General features: G+C 35.6%; 1 protein-coding gene across 5 annotated transcripts in view; it reads right to left on the bottom strand.

Moving 5' to 3' along the window:
• Nucleotides 1–17744, bottom strand: part of ERBB4 (erb-b2 receptor tyrosine kinase 4) — a 1092681-nt gene that overhangs the window by 491148 nt on the left and 583789 nt on the right. For 4 of the 5 annotated variants that reach the window (XM_032402964.1, XM_032402981.1, XM_032402953.1 and 1 more), the window contains exon 3: nt 8280–8466. In XM_032402964.1, the coding sequence (XP_032258855.1) occupies nt 8280–8466 (187 nt within the window). Of the gene's footprint in view, nt 1–8279; nt 8467–15348; nt 15965–17744 lie in introns of those variants that run through there. The other variant, XM_032402987.1, reaches the window with a different exon arrangement.

The raw sequence follows: 17744 nt of genomic DNA, 5'->3' as shown, positions 1-17744 counted from the left end.
TTACAATTTAATTTTCACAACCATCTTACAGAGTTCCCATTATACTCATTTAAAGATGAGGAAACTGAGGTTTAGAAAGTTGAGTAAGAGGATTTGAAGGGAGGGGGTCTCAATTCAGCGTCTATGTTCTGATTCTCCATGGTATTCTGCAGGTAAATATCCTTGCCTACTGTCCTGGGTTCAGTAAAAGATACTGTCCCTTTAGTGCTGCCCTAATATGATCACTATTATGATCTCTAATATTGATCACTGCATGTGGCCATTTAAATTAAAATGAATTAAAAGTAGATAAAAGTAGAAATTCATTTCCTCCAAACTAGCTACATTTCAAGCCACATTTGGCTACTCAATTGTGCAGCACAGATTGAATATTTCCATCATCACAGAAGGCTCTATAGGTCAACTGATGCTTTTGAAGTTAAAACAGATTAAAATGGAGGCTCTTGACCCCATGGAAATGCTTGACTATAAATAATATAATTGGGGAAAATACTTTCCCAGTGCTTTCACATTGCAGTTGGTAGGTAAATATTTGTCAGAAATATAATATTTACTGAGAGGACACAGGTAGGTAGAGCTAATTTAGAATAACTCATACCTCAGCACAGTGTCTTGAATATACAAGTGGAAAAAAACAAAGCTAACAAATATTTGAATTGACATCACTTTCCAAAAGAATCCTGAACTTTTTACCGGTAAAATTGAGCCTATTAATAAACGTGAGTTATGACTAAGAGTTTAGTAACCTTGATTTTTATTTATTTTTTTAAAAGATTTTATTTATTTATTTGAGAGAGAGAGAAAGCATGAGAGAGAGAGACAGAGCACAAGCAGGGGGAGGGGCAGAGAGAGAAGCAGATTCCCTGCTGAGCAGAGAGCCAGATGAGGGGCTCGCTCCCAGGACCCTGGGATCATGACCTGAGCCAAAGGCAGACGCTTAACGACTGAGCCACCCAGGCGCCCCAGTAACCTTGATTTTTAAAAAAGTCACAGTTGAATGGCAGTGGCTATAAAACTAGTTAATAGATCTGATACTTTTTTTTTTTTTTTTTTTAAGTTTTTTTTTTTTTTGTTAGATAGAGAGAGAGCACAAGTAAGCAGAGAGGCAGGCAGACGGAGAGGGAGAAGCAGACTCTCCACTGAGCAGGGAGCCCGATGTGGGACTCGATCCCAGGACCCTGGGATCATGACCTGAGCCGAAGGCAGCCGCTTAACCGACTGAGCCACCCAGGCGCCCCTCTGATACTTTTAAATCAAATCCAGTATATACAATATTGTCATTTTGTGTGTGTGATTGTATTTTGTTGTCACCTTACCACCATTTTTCATAGGTACATTCCTGATGTATTCAAATATTATACAACAATTAAAATCAGAAAGTTCTGGGGGCACCTGGGTGGCTCAGTCGTTAAGCGTCTGCCTTCGGCTCAGGTCATGATCCCAGGGTCTGGGATCAAGCCCCGCATCGGGCTCCCTGCTTGGCGGGAAGCCTGCTTCTCCCTCTCCCACTCCCCCTGCTTGTATTCCCTCTCTTGCTGTCTCTCTCTGTCAAATAAATAAATAAAATCTTAAAAAAATAAAATAAAATAAAATCAGAAAGTTCTTTCTAAAATACAACCTTAAGATCTTCTGTTTAAAGTCTGGATTATTTATGCTTATAGCCAAGAAAATGTCCTGGGATGAGGGTGAGGAGGCAGATATTATGATACCTTAACTGATTTCCTTGAAGTGAAATCATGGACTCATGGACTCATGGTGATCACTATCAATTTCCCTTACTGCTTCTGGGACCTTGAGAAGCAAAGATTCTCCTCCACTTTCTAAATGTCAAAACAAGCACATTTTCCCAACAAATGAGCTTTAAGAAGGGAGTTTTTTGACCTTATATGTTTTCTTTCCTTAGAATATGTATGCTTTCTCTCTTAGGAAAGGGAATCTGCAGTTCTTGGACTATCTTAAGGACAAAAAAGGATGATGACAGAGGTTTGAAGTCTCAAGTAGGGAATTTTCCTGAAAGACTTCCACAATGCTAGGTTTCCCCCAATATTTTTCCTAAAGATGCTATAGGGATTAAAAAGATTGTAGTTCAGAGAATGGGATGCCTTCAGGATCCCTGAATGGGACATAAATCAACAACAGGGCTGCTTTTTTATGACCTGAGCAGATTATCCGAGTATTCACAACTAAAAACATGTAAGCTAGAGGAGGAGGAATTATTCCATTCCCTGAAAATGCCATCTCATCCCTTATTGCTCCAGGAACAGTATCCTCTCTAATGAGTGGTACAGCAGGAGAAGAAATTCCCATTTTACCTTCATTCAATTCCATAAATTCACTAATCAGTTCTCCAAAGCTAAGAATGAGTCCTAGAAATTTGCTGCAATGGCCACTCTAACCGATCTCACATTTAAAGTATTTACTTTCAAATAGGTTTCTGTTTTACCTAGACACTGGAATGTATCATTATAATTTCCCTTCTTCTAGTTAATACACACTCTCTGACATGGCAGGCAAACAACCTTCTTTGAAAACATTGATTAGAGTATCATTTTTAGAAACTGTGGACCTGATCTAAAAATGGATGCCTTCATAAGTATGTGCCACTCTTCACTGATTCCATCTGTCTCACAGGGTTTTCACTATAGGTTAGTTTTGATCAAATCATCTTCCAAGTAATTTATCCTTAAGCTAGGAGTATTCTTGGAACCATTTTTTTTTCTTCTTCAGATATCCACGCTATGCTGAGTAGTTCTTCTTATGTAAATATTAGCAGCACCTTTGTCAAACATTGTATTTAACAACAACTGCTGAACTAGGCTAGTTGAACTCACTCAAACATTACTAAGACCTTTCACAGAACAGTTGAAAAATGCTTAGCAACTCTAGTGTCAGAAAACGAACTCAGAATGAATATGTCTCTTGTCTAGGTCAAGGCAAATGTCAGGGCCAATGAAGGGTGAAACATGATGATAGAGATTTGAAACGAAGGGCTGGGGTAACAGGTGCTTGATGTGAGCACTGAAAGACAGGAGAGAAGTGCTATGAAGTACTAAAGACAGGATCACACTGAGAGTAGACAAAGAAAAGCCTCAGGCTTCTCCCTGCCAGAGAAATAGAGCCTATACATAAAATAGCTTCAAAGTGGCATCTGAAGAGACACTGAAATTTGGAGCATCTTTTTGTCTAAACAAGTCACTTTTCAAGGCCCCAATGAAGCAACAGGAACCTATCTGAATATGCAGAAACAGGTACAATTGTTTTGTCACTGTGTTGGCACAAAGAAAAGCTAAGGACAAAACAATACAGTGAAAGAAGATGAAGGTTTCCTAAGTATACTCTACGTGAAGGATGCTGTGGTTGACAAGTTCTCTACTTTATTTTTCTAATGTCTATAATAACATCGTGAGGTGGAATTTTCTTCTCAATTTTAAAGATGAAGAATCTAAGTCTCAGAGAGACACTCAGACTGTATTTGAACGGGTTTGTTTTGTTTTGTTTTGTTTTTTTCTGATTCCACACCCATGCTCTTTGACATACATTGAGTTGACTGCAGATGGCCTGTCCATTTCAATGTTAGGTGATTTACTTGACTGTCACTGAATAATGCTGAAGGGGTTTGAGAAACTTAAATGTTGTTACATCAGATGTTCTATCTCCTGAACTAAGCATTTCATTTTATTTTTAGTCTACTAGAACTCAGTAAACTTAATATACCCTTCCATTATTACTGAGGGCTCCCAAAAATAACTTCAGCATTTTACTTCTGTTTAAAATGTTTGCTTGTCCACATATCAAATAATAATCTAATCAAGATGATACAGTACACAGTTAACCAAATAATTAGAATAGTCATAAACCATTAAATAAAGGTACTAATACAAGAATGTGTTGGTCTGAAAATATGGAGAGTATTTGGCTAATATTTGGAAAACATAAATTGTATATTGGTATCACCTCAAATTTTACCTATTCAAAAGAGATATTCTAATAATTCATAAAATGAAAATCCAAATATTTAAGGTGAAATTTGATAAGAAAAATGTACATATTTATGTAGTAAATTTGTATTCAGGTTATCATCATTATAAATAGAATATGAATAGTAGAATAGATACGAATCTAGGTATTTCTCAAAGATTCCTTCATATCTACAATATCACATATAGATGAGATTGTATAATATTATTCAGATGAGGTAGTTCTATAAATTCCAGAAAGGAGAAAATAATCATTTTTGTTGTTGTTGTTGTTGTTGTTTGGTTTTTTGGGTTTTGGGTTTTTTTGCCCCATATAATGACATTTAGATTTTGGTCAGACAGGTAATTAAATAAGTAGAAGCTTGTAGAATTAAAGTTGTAAATATATTAGATGTTGATTTGAATTTAGAATAGGGATATTTGGTTAAGAAGGATCTTATAAAAATAAACTAACATCATGGGAGTGATTAATAAAGCCACAGCCACGTGCAAGTGACCTTAACAAAGGAAGTAATGAATTCTCTCCAGCTCTGTAGTCCTCTGGTTCAGTACTGTCATTCTCAATGGCCTCAAGAAGGTTACATGCCTGATGGACACATTGATGGAAATATGGTCTCTCCCCTGACCAGAAAAGGATTACCCAGCCTAACACAGCACCTAGGGATTGCCAAAACAAGTTCCTTACTCCCTTTTAGATTGTGCGGCATATCTCTAGCCTAGGAACCTGCCTCTTCTCCACTCTGTCCACCTCACTGACAATGAACCAGGGAAATGTGAGTAGCAGCAGTAGCCAGAAAATATGTTTGTGTTTCTTGTCTTTGGGCACAACCAAAATGAAAGTCTCTAAGTAAGATCTATAGTAATAACTATAGTCCAAGCAATAGCTTTTGGTGACCATCAAGCTAATTAATAAGAATGTGTAAGGTGGAAGTTAATTTATATCTGTTAAGTGGCATCCAACCATTAATCCTTATATCTCACAGTCTCAAGTTAATCAAACATCCCTTTTCACAAAGATAGAGTTTACAGGCAACAAATGTAATTAAAAAAAAAAAAAAGGCATATTATTCTAGGGTCAACACTGCAAAAAGGATTTCAGGAAAAACAAAAATTTTACATATATATTAAATATATATATGAATTCATAATCTCAAAATTATTTGTTACAACCTGCATACTTCCTACCTTACACGTAGTACTTGTTATTTATCTTGTTGAAAGTGTTTAAAAATAAAATTTTGCTTAGAAGGAAAATTGACCATGATTATTATTGTCCCTGTTATGGTTTACCATTATGCAAAGTTGGTACCAGACCAAATGGCAATACAGAAGAAAGTTTACTCCCAGCATCTTGCTAACCTCCAAGCTCTTTAATACCCACACGTTTTCAGCCAGGCTCCTAGTATGCTCTTTTCATTCTCACCTCAACCTAAGGAGTATTTCTCATCATTCAGTCACAAATTCACCTGTTCTCTGTCCCATTCCTTCCCTTCTCTCTAGGAGATGATAAATGAATGAAAATTATTTAGATCAAGTAAGTGAAGAGGTTAACTAGATATCATGCTATTGGTTCTTGGTAACATATCTTTAATTAAAAACAGACAGTGTTTCTTAAATTTTTGTGGCCATCAGAATCATGGGGGGATCCTTAAAATACATATTGATGGGCCCTACCACAAGAGTTTCTGGTCCATTAGGTCTCAGATAAAGCCCTAAAATTTGCATTTCTAACAATACCCAGGTGATGCTGATGCAGTTGGTTCTTTAAGAAGGGGATTAAATTTTTATTTTATTTTATTTTATTTTTATTTTCAAGAACCAAGTTAAAATTTTAATTCCCTAGGACAGTTAAGTAGTGAGGTATTTGGCTACTCCAGCAGGTATTCCATTTCCCTTCATATTATATAAGACAGCCCTAAAATTAGGGCCAACCCTGGAGCCCTACACTTAATATAACCCTAAAACTGTTTTAAATTTTTATCAACTTGCTTTGTATAACACATAAACAAACAAGATAGAAAAATTATCTTTCCAAAACACAAAAACAATCTTATCTGAAGTGAATTGCAATGTTTGCTGGTTACTTTACTAGGTTACCTAGAACACTCAATTCTTTAAGATACAACTATAGAGCAAATTTCTTCCCCAATTCCTCTTTATATGAACAGTGAGGTATCTCCTACCCTTCCTCATATATTCTTACACACAAACAGAATCATGCTTATTGTGTGACTTTCGATTTTCAAAACTGGAGTTACACTACTGATTTCAATTATCTAGAGGAAGATCAATGATGCTGGACTGATGTTCACATGTAATTCTCAGCCACCTAATAAATATATTAAGATATTTGGACAATTTCCAAGTTGTCTAAATTTTCCATCATTTATTTTACTTTTCTTTATATTCAAAAAGAAATTAATAACTCTTGAACAAACACATTTTTTGTTCTGAACAATCAACTCATTCTCTTAGCCACTTATTAGTTACTCACTTCTACTTACTTTACACACACACAAATATTATAAGACTTTCTGGCAGAATATGGAAAAATGTTCTTGAAATAACAGTGTTGTATTTTGGTATGACACAAACTGTCACAATCATAAGCAATCATGGTGTGAGCTCACTCAATAAATAAGGTATGTTTAAATGTGGCATAATTTTGATTAACTTAAAAAATATTTGAGTAGTACTAATGTTAAATGTAAAAATAAATAAGATAGCTCTTTAAAGATTGATTTTCTGGATGAAAAGGTTGTTCAAATAGCATATATTATGGAATAATAACAAGTATTATAAAAAGTTTGAAAAGAAATGTATTCATTTTTTCTTTATTATAAATAGAGGAAAATCATTTAATAAAACATAATTATTCCTATGCAAGTTTTAACTGGATTATATTATTTTTAGACTCTTAACTTCAATCATTCAATTTCTCTCTATCCATTCCAGCTCTAAAATTCTTCTTCCTATCATTATTTCCATGCAAGTAGCAATTTAGTCAAAAATCCTACTCTTCAATAAGGAAACTATCTTTGAAAGGAAAGAACAAAAAAAGTAAAATGTTAATGAAGGAATCTATAAATTCTGAATAATTTGCATTTGCCATTATGCCATCAGTTCTATAGCAATCATGTCCAAAATAAATAACATAATCAGTATTCCTTTCTTCGTCCAAAATATCCAATTTTAGCTTACATGTCTGGCTAACTATGAAGCTATTTCTAACTTAAAATATTTTATATCCACTATGAATTAAAGAAACAAAAATTTTAGTAACCTGACAATATCAATGTTATTTTTACTTAGTATTTTGAGGCAGTACCTCTAAAAATTGTAATTTTTTAATGTCAAGAAACACTACCACTGAGTGGCCTCAAACACACATAAAATCACTATGTATTTTGATGCAAAATATAGATCATATTAATGTAGGTTAAATTAATAGTTTAAACTCCTTTATCCCACTGTGAGATGATAATTAATTACTAATGAGCAGTACTTGACTATAGGCACACATAGCAAAACTCATGATTAGAAACCTTGTACCAAACCTCCTATGATAGCCTGTATGAGCTATGAACTATATGGACTGAAAGGATATCTGCGGGAATGCCAGGACCAGCTTACAAAACAAATTCCTACAAAGTGTTGTGTTTTTTTGTTTTTTTTTTTTGGCAGCAAGATAATAAGTTTAGGTTGTTAGCTAATTCCTTTTTCGAATCTTAGGGGAAAAATCACTGATGGTATTGAAACATTCTGAGAAAGAATTTCTGATGGCATTTAGTGAGTTACTGAATAAAATAAATCAAAACTAAATTAGTAAATCAAGGTACGTTTTCCAAAAATAAGGGGCTGTGCAAAAAACTAGATTAGTGGAACTAGATATAAAGGCTTGTGTATTTACTGAGCTCTAACAAGGGTGAAGGTTGTGGTGTTATTTATTGCAGAGATTTGATGATATGGTCCACCGTTCACCTGAGACCACCAAACACAGCATTCTTAAACCTGCTTCCTATCTCAGTTTTCAGCCACTGAGCTTTTCCTTAGAGTGTACTTCTGTTCAGCTGAGATACAGTATTACGGTATTTTTCAGACTGCACTTACAATATCTGTAAATAAAAGCAAGGGCATCACAAGGCATTATTTCCCATAAAATGAATAAAGACTTGATATTTAAATGCTTTATAGTGTTCCTCAGTATAACACATACTACAGTAACCTTACACACATATGTGTATGTTTATTGCATTAAATTGATAATGAGAGCATATTTGCAATTTTGTATATTTTCCTTACCTGTCAAGTTCTTCAGTCCAAGTTCCTGAAGTCCAAAGTTCCCATCTTTTCTGTAGTTTAAAAATACTGCCAAGGCATATCGATCCTCATAAAGTTTTGTCCCACGGATAATGCGTAAATTCTCCAGAGGCAGGTAGCGAAACTGATTAAGAGCTACTAACACGTAGCCTGTGACTTCTCGAATAGACTGAAAAGAAACAAACAATTGCCTTTGTTAAAAAAAATTAGAAATTATTTGTCAGTACACTAATTTCCACATTATATTGTAAATAATTACCTTGATAATACAAGAACACAAAAGGTTAGAATCTCATTTGAAGTATGAGTCGTACTCTTTAAAAAAGTCATGAATGTACTTATAGTAAAATAATGGATTTTGTTTTATAAAACATTCTTCATAGCTGGGATTTGAATATAATTAAAGGAATAAATGTGTCATTCTTTGACAGATGAAAGTGAGGTAAGAACACCTAGCCATCAACCAAAATTTTTATAAAACAAATTCATAAGCTTATCGCAAATAAAACAAAGCTGCATTAGTCGTAGACTATGGAACATATTTTAAACTGCTATATTGATGTTTAATGCTATCATTATCAAAGACAGTTAACTTGTATGTCTCTGGGAAACACAAATATAAACAATATGTATTAAAGACTGATAATGATCTCTAATTTAATTACAACCACAATTTTTTATAAGATTTTGTTTATTTAAGAGCAGAGAAAGAGCGAGAGCATGAGTGGGGGAGGGGGAGGAGGTGGGAGAAGCAGACTCCCCACTGAGCAGGGAGCCCAATGATGCAGAGCTCTGTCCCAGGCGCCCCTACAACCACAATTTTATTTTGACTATCTACTGTTTAATATAGTATAAGTTAATTACTTGAAAGTTTGTAGTACATTTTAAAGCAAAAAAGGTCACAAAAAAAGCCCTTAGGTTTCATCTAAAGTTACAGTTTTTCAGTAAAATAAGCAAGATTGTGACAGCTATGAGTATATGTATTAAGGTTTTAAAAATTAAATATAAAAAATTTATATATGTGTATATATATGTATATATATATATATATATAAAATACAGAAGTGGTAAAATATTTGATGTTACTTTAATGTCAATTTCATGTCAGTATAGACCTCTTAATTTTGATGTCCCGTGCTCAGTCCTTGGTACTCTCTTTTCTATCCACTCTCATTTCCTTGGTGACCTTATCCAGTTTCAAGGTTGCTGACCTCCAAAGTTTTACCTCCAACCTGTCCCCTAAACTCTAGACTCCTATCTAACTGCCTACCCCACATCTTCACCTGAATGCCTAATAGACTTTTCAGATATACCTATCCAAATCTGAACACACATCTTCCTTGTCCCAACCTTTTCACATCTTCCTTGTCCCAACCTTTTAACAGCCTTTCTCATCTCAGTTGAGGTCAATCCATCCTTCCTATTATTTAGGCCAAAGCCACTCTGGAAAACAGTATGGAGGTTCCTCAAAAAGTTGAAAATAGAGCTACCATATGATCCAGCAATTGCACTACTGGGTATTTACCCCAAAGATACAAAAGTAGGGACCCGAAAGGCTACGTGCACCCCGATGTTTATAGCAGCAATGTCCACAATAGCCAAACTGTGGAAAGAGCCAAGATGTCCATCAACAGATGAATGGATAAAGAAGATGTGGTATATATATACAATGGAATATTATGCAGCCATCAAAAGGAATAAGATCTTGCCATTTGCAACGACATGGATGGAACTGGAGGGTATTATGCTGAGCGAAATAAGTCAAACAGAGAAAGACATGTATCATATGACCTCACTGATATGAGGAATTCTTAATCTCAGGAAACAAACTGAGGGTTGCTGGAGTGGGGGTGGGGTGGGAGGGATGGGGTGACTGGGTGATGGACACTGGGGAGGGTATGTGTTCTGGTAAGCGCTGTGAATTGTGCAAGACTGTTGAATCTCAGTCTTGGGCCCATTCTTGACTCCCCTCTCATCACACACCAAATGTAATCTGTCCTATTTGTTCTACCTTTAAAATGATCAGGAATTGAACCACCTCTTATGTCAACCACTGCTATCATCTGAGCCATCATCATTCCTTTATCAAAATTACTGCAATAGGTCTTCCTGTTTCTACTTCTTTTGATCCCTTATCATGTATTCTCAGTTAAGGCAGACCCTGATCTTTTTTTTTTTTTTTTTTTTTTTTTTAAGTAGGCTTCATGCTCAGCATGGAGCCCAACTGAATGGATGACCCTGAGATGAAGACCTGAGCTGAGATTAAGAGTCGGATGCTTAACCGACTGAGCCACCCAGGGCCCCAGACCTGATTGTTTTTAAACATAAATCAAATCATGACACTTCAATTCTTAAAATCCTGAAACATCTCCCTAGTCACTCAAAGTAATAGACAAAATTCTTTCACTGATGAGTCAAAATCTATCTGTTCTGCCCAATGCAGCAACAACTAGCTAGATGTAGCTACTGAACAATTGAAATGTAGCTGGTATGAATTGAGATAAAATACACTCTCGATTTCAAAGATTCCATGTTGAAATGATAACATTTTAGATAAATTGAGTTATATAAAATGCATTATTAATTTTTAACCTTTCTTTTTACATTTTTATTATGGCTACATGGAAATTTAAAATAATATTTTTATGGCTATCACTATATTTCTGTTGCACAGTACAATACTATATGGTTTGGTCATCAGTTCTTTTTGTAACTTCTTTTTTTAACCCTCTACTTTTCTCACCCTATTCCAGTTTTGCTGGTTTCCTTGTTCTTCTAACATTCCAAGTGTGCTCCTACCTCAAGGTGTTCACTATACTCTTAGTGAACTCTTATACACTTATAACCCTCTATATAAGTGTACTCTTATACACTTATAACCCTGAGTTTCTTTCCCTCTTGTTCTCTTTTTGGCTAATTTCCTCACTGCCTTCAAGTTTTTTCTCAAATCTCTCAAACCTCAGTTGAAGCCAATGATGACTAACAGTCCTCCCACCTTTTCCTGCTCTAACTTTTATTGTCTCTATAGTACTTCTCACCTTTAAATTTACTATATAGTATATATATTTATTACATTTAGTATTTGTAGTCTGTCTCTCCCTTTCTCAGAATATAAGCTCTGCAAGGGCAAGCACTTTAATTTGTTCATTCATGTCTCATGTAACTACAACAGTACAGGCACACAGTGAAAAACCAATAAATATTTGCTGAGCACTCTGGCTTTTCTCTGGCCATATCTTCACCCATAGGCAAAGTCTACAGAGTCAAGAAAAGTACCCATCTGGAACCTGCATTTCTTTTCTCTAGAGAAGACCAATGCTCCAGATCCCTGTGATCCCAGAATTTCATTCCCAAATTGCCCCAATCCCTCATCTAGAGCCTGTGATATCATCTTTCCAGTTCTGTCCCCTAGTCAGCAGACTACGCGACCAACATGCATACACCTAGCAAGGATGGGTGGTCCAGGTGCAGATGTTTGAGTGGAGAGTGTATGGATGCTAGATGTACAGCCTAAGTGTCACTCTGCTCAAAGCTTCCTATGATACTGGACAGAACTGGTTAAAGGAGGGGCTGAAGGCTGGAGTCCATCCCTCTCCATGTCACCATACTACTGAGGAGTTCAAAAATTCTAACATTTCACCCAGCCATCCGAGTTATTATAAAGATATTTCTGTCAAAGTGGGAGGATAGATCATATTTTAATAATAATTATTTTATTTATAATAAAGAATAATGACACAAAATATGTAGACCTTCATTTATACTCTCATCCCAGGTCCCACAATTCTTAGGAATGAACCTGCTAACACTAATCACCTAGAAAAGTTGAATCCTAACGGAGCAAAGAGTCCATTAAATGGATGAAAGGTCCAAAATGGATGAAGGGTCAAGGAACCTATGAAACTATTCATGTCTGGCACTGGATTGGGAACTCTAAGCCATTATAGGCATTCCTGGGACACTGAGAATTGTGGATTAAAGGGATGAATTCTTAGGGGAATAGAAAAAAGAGGTGAAAGGTCAACAGTAGCATGCATTGTTTGTATACCACGTGTTTGAAATTGCACTTGCCTGGAATAGTCTATCCCTAGAGCCCTACAAATCCTCCTTCAATCACTGTGTCAGTGGTTGAACTCTAATCCCTTTGTGTTCTTAGAAGAGAGATCAAAAACATTTTCCAATATCATTTGGTCTAAAAAGTAAAATTCTTTCATTCATTATAAAGGTAATTTATCCTTTAACTTGTATACAATAATTATCAAGTGCTCTAAAGTACAATGATACACAAAGATAAACATTGGGGATGGAGGATGTATTATCGATCTTTTGTCTAGAGCATGTCATAGTGTCCATTCTTCCTAACACACTCACCATTAGTTCCATCTTCACTTGGGAACTGACTCTAATTAGACTCTTAGAATAATGGTAAGAAATGTGGGCTCAACTGCCAAGCAAAGCTGAGCTCAAAATACTTCACACTTACCAGCCTTCACACTTACTGACTTTGTAGTCTTGTTAAAATTGTTTACCCTCACTGAGCCTCAGTTTCTTTATTTTAAAATAAAAGATAGCAATAACTCTATTAAAAAGATTTTATAAGACACTTATAAAAAGTGTCTAGGGAGACCCGGGTGGCTCAGTCAGTTAAGCCTTCAACTCTTGATTTCGGCTCAGGTCATGATCTCAGGCTCATCGAGCCCCGCATCAGGCTCCATGCTCAGTGTGAAGTCTCCTTGTCTCTCTCCCTCTGCTCCTTCCCCTGCTCTCTCTCTCTCTTTCTCTCTCAAATAAATAAATAAAATCCTAAAAAAAACCCAAAAAGCTAAAGAAAAGTGTCTGGCAAATAGTGTTCAATAGATGCTATCGATTACAAATATTATTATTTCTGATAATAGCCAAAACTATCTGTAAACAATCTGATTTGAAAATAAAAATAATTAGGGACCCCTGGGTGGCTCAGTCGTTAAGCATCTGCCTTCGGCTCAGGTCATGATCCCAGGGTCCTGGGATCGAGCCCCACATCGGGCTCCCTGCTCTACAGGAAGCCTGCTTCTCTCTCTCCCACTCCCCCTGCTTGTGTTCCCTCTCTCGCTGTGTCTCTCTCTGTCAAATAAATAAATAAAATCTTTAAAAAAAAGAAAATAAAAATAATTTAACTTTATTACAGAAGAACCATTGGCTTTAATTGGCAGACTCCCCACTGAGCAGAGAGCCCAACCTGGGGCTTGATCCCAGGATCCTGGGATCAGGACCTGAGCCAAAGGCAGATGCTTTACTGACTGAGCCAACCAGGCACCCCCCTTATATCTTTTTATATCTTGCCTCTTCAACTTGTAATTTATTCCTAAATTACAGAACTGGTTCCTTATACTGTTTCTGTGTATGTTATACCCTTTAGTACAGACTCTGGCACTGAACAGACATTCAATAATGGCTGTTGAATGAAGTAGAATTGAAAAGTAGAAAACAATGCTTACGGTCTTTTTAGATATTGTTTTCCATTGAAAATGATTTTATGAACTTTCTGCTAATAAAAACATTGAACAACATAATCATGACTTGTGCCCAAGGACCACAGTGGTAAGTAGAAATCATCAGAATGCCCCAACAAAAAGAAAATCCTGACTCTGGTTCTGGCTCAGTACATTTAGTTCCAGGAAACTGCCTATTTTGTCAACTGAAGAGTGAATACCCACCTAAAGACCTATCTCTCTCCTTCTGTTGTAAGTTTCTGCTGTCTAAAACTGATTGATTTCCATTGTCAATGGATGCTTCTACAGCTGCTTTGTTCAAGAAGTGAATATAATTGAAGATCATTAAAGCCTTAAATGCTTCAGAACTTTTCTAACCCAAGGGATGATTTGTTCTGCTTAGGGCATTTGATGATGGAAACCAAAAAAATGAGAAAAAAAAAAAAAAAAAAAGAAATTTGACCAGCTTCCCATATTAGCAATATATCCATATGAGCAATAAATCCAGAAAAAAATACATGGTTTGCTCTAAAGAATAGAAATTTATACTGTTCTCCCATAAAATATTTCAAGAAAAAATATGAAATCTGAAATTATAATGTTCCCAGGATTTTCAATGGATGTCATTCAATCAAAATTAGAAGAGATTGGACTGCTTCACTGGGCTTTACCTGCAGATCATTCAAGAAAAATCAATCTTTATTTTTAAATCTCTATTTCATTTCACGATTCTTATAACAACTGTTAATTTTTTTGTATTTGACACAATTTCCTTATTCTTTTATTTTAGTTGGTTCTAATTTGATCCTAGTGAGAATAGTAATATTTCCTTAAATGTTCCTTCATCCACTTAAGATTTAAGTGATTGCAATACCTCACGATTCCTGAATATTTAATCAGTGTTTAGGAACAATGTTACGCACATTAAAAGCAATTATACATTCTTGGCTACGTGTACAAAACTCTGTCTCCTCAACATTTTTCCTACTCAAATTATGTATCAAATCCAGGTTTGTTAGATATTTTTCTTTAATCATCCCTTTGAAAATAAACCTATTTACTCTTGTTAACACCTTCTGCAGCAAATCAAAACAGTTCTGAATTCTTAGCTTCTTCCCCAGTGTCTCACGTACTCATACCCAATTAGGTATCATCCTCAAATAATACTAACATACTCCATCAGTCAAGACCTCCACAAATAAAACAGTGATTACTTACAATCCGTAGACTTGAAATTAAATCCGTAGTATTGCAGAGAAGAGTGGGGGGAGCAGAGAACTATGGAAGGGGGGGAGGAAAGCCCCTCTGCTGGTAATGACTACAGAATTTATGTGTTCTCTGACAGTGACAAATGTAGAAGCAAATTGTAACCTCTCCATCACTAAGGTTTTCCATTAAGTTTCCATAGGCAATTAATTTCTGTCCCTGCCCCTTACAGCAAGACTGGGAATTTCTAAAGTAGAGAACATTCTTAACTATGACATAATATGAAGAAATTTACTGGGAAATAATTAATAAGCATATAGCAAACATTGCATATTCCTGCTGCATGTAGAAATAGAGATCGACTGACTATATACCTCATTCCCATGTGGCATCTCCAAATGCGACGGGATGTTTGGCTTTGGAGTCTTGCTTTCAGTTTTCCCAGGTTCCTTAAAACTCCAGTGATTATGCTACCCCAGCAAGCAGGCACTCAAAGTCTGATCTGATTAGATTTGGGAAAATAGAGAAATGGGAAATGTCATGTACCTGACTGTGGTAGAGTTGAATTCATGCTCCTTTTACCTGGCATGAAGTAACACTGGGGGAGGGGGCAAAGAATCTGATTCAGTTCTTCCCAGCAGAACTGCTAACTCCCAGCCATTACTAGCCAGTCTTTTGGGTGCTAGTGCTATTACAATCCTTAACTTCCTTTCATTCATCATCACTGGCCACTTAGCCAGCTCTTAACCCTAGTAGTGAACACTTTAGTTCTACTGAAAAGAGGACAACTTAACTCTCCCAAAGTTATCATCTTTTTCTTTGTCCTTTATATCTGTCTTAGCTGGCCAGAGAGTTCTTAACAGGCCCCCTTCAGGCCTCCATTCCCAAATGGTCCTTCATCTCCTGACCTAGCTCAGTTATATCCTTGTATCATAGACTTGTTATATTAGAGCTAGTTTCCACAAGTTAAATAGGGAGCTTTTGTAGATTCATTTACATAATCATATACAAATCTCAATTTTAAGTGTCTCTATATTAAAAAAAATCTGTACTGTTAAAAATTTCATTTCTCTTATAATTTAAAAATGTGTGTGTGTGTGTGTGTGTATGTATATAATTTTTTCTTTTCCATGTGTTTATACAGATCGGTCTACATTTTTAAACCTGAATTCTAAACTGACACTCTTTTACAACTATTTAAAATATAGTATTGAATTCGTTCTTTTCCCATCAGATATACACATTAAGCTTTAGTGATTTAGGGAATTGAATTTTAACTGAAATTAGATACACTGCATAAATGCAAAATAGTAAGAGTATCTGGAGACCTTTGAATTAAACTTTGATTAATTATAGATACAACTTAAATCAAAAAGAAATTATTAGTTGTCAGCATTTTCATACAACTGAGCCTACACATGAATTAAAGTGTTGTAATTTTTATACACATTGTACATGTGATGAGCATTATCCTCCATAGAAAATCAAACTGCTTAGGGCAATGCAGTCCATTGATTAAATTTGGATGTTGCAGTCTGACAGGTATTAGTCTGACTTTTGTCTCCATTACTTATTGACCTGCACAAGTTATTTAACCTTAATTTCTCTTCTGAAAAATAGGACAAATTCCTTCTAAGTGCTTAAAAGTTGAAGATCTTCAAAAAATGATCAATTTCATTATACTTTTATTGTTAGTATAATTATGGCAAATATTTGCAAATATTTTGTATAGTTTAGGATTGGGAAATGATATGCAAGCATATATATATTTGATATTAAAATTTATTAATTAAACAGTTGGTGCTATATAGTTCATAAAGGTGTGGACAGAAGTCAGATTGCCTGTGATGGAGTCAACTGTGATCCCTCAAAATTTATGGTTGAAATCCTAACTCCCAGTATCTCAGAATGTGACCATATTTGGAGTAGGGTCTTTAAAAAGGTAATTAAATTAAAATGAGGTCACTAGGATGACCTTAATCCAATGTGACTGGTGTCCTTAAAAAGAAGAGGAAATTAGAACACAGACATACATACAAAGAAGACAAGAATATTGATGTTCAAGTCTGTGAGAAAGGCCTCAGAAGCAAACAACCTTGTTGTCTTCTTGATCTCAGATTTCAAGACTCCAGAATTGTGAGAAAAATAAACTTCTGTTTAGGCTACCTGGTCTGTGGTATTTTGTTATGGCAACCCTAGCAAATAAATATACTACCTGGGTTCATATTCTAGCATTTAGCAGTATTATGTTGGATGAATTATTTATTCTTCCATGCCTCAGTTCTTTCATCTCCAATACGGGGATACTAAGATCACAAATTCTCTGGATTATTCTGAGAAGTAAATCCTTACAAGTTACTTAAGAAAAGATCTGGCTTACAGCAGGCTCTCAGTATTAATTGTCATTGTTTTTTCTGAATCCAGAATCTTTACTCTCCTTCAATACACTGCCTATATTGCCTAGCATATATGAAACTGTGTTTCTCTATGTCTAAAGGGATAACTACATATCACCAAAGTTTAGATGAGAAAACTGCTTGTTACCATTTCAATCTACATTTGAGAGTGACAGTTTTATGTCTGAGAGCTTTTTTTTTTTTTTAATTATTTTTATTTATTCATGAGAGACAGAGAGAGAGAGAGGCAGAGGGAGAAGTAGGCTCCCAAGGAGCAGGGAGCCCGATGCGGGACTCGATCCCAGGACCCTGGGATCATGACCTGAGCCGAAGGCAGACGCTTAACCATCCGAGCCACCCAGGTGCCCTGTCTG

This window comes from Phoca vitulina, unplaced genomic scaffold (genome assembly GCF_004348235.1).
Source record: "Phoca vitulina isolate PV1807 unplaced genomic scaffold, GSC_HSeal_1.0 scaffold1, whole genome shotgun sequence".
Taxonomy (NCBI): Eukaryota; Metazoa; Chordata; class Mammalia; order Carnivora; family Phocidae; genus Phoca; species Phoca vitulina.
Note: the sequence above shows the minus strand (reverse complement) of the source record. Positions and strands in the feature narration are given on the sequence as shown.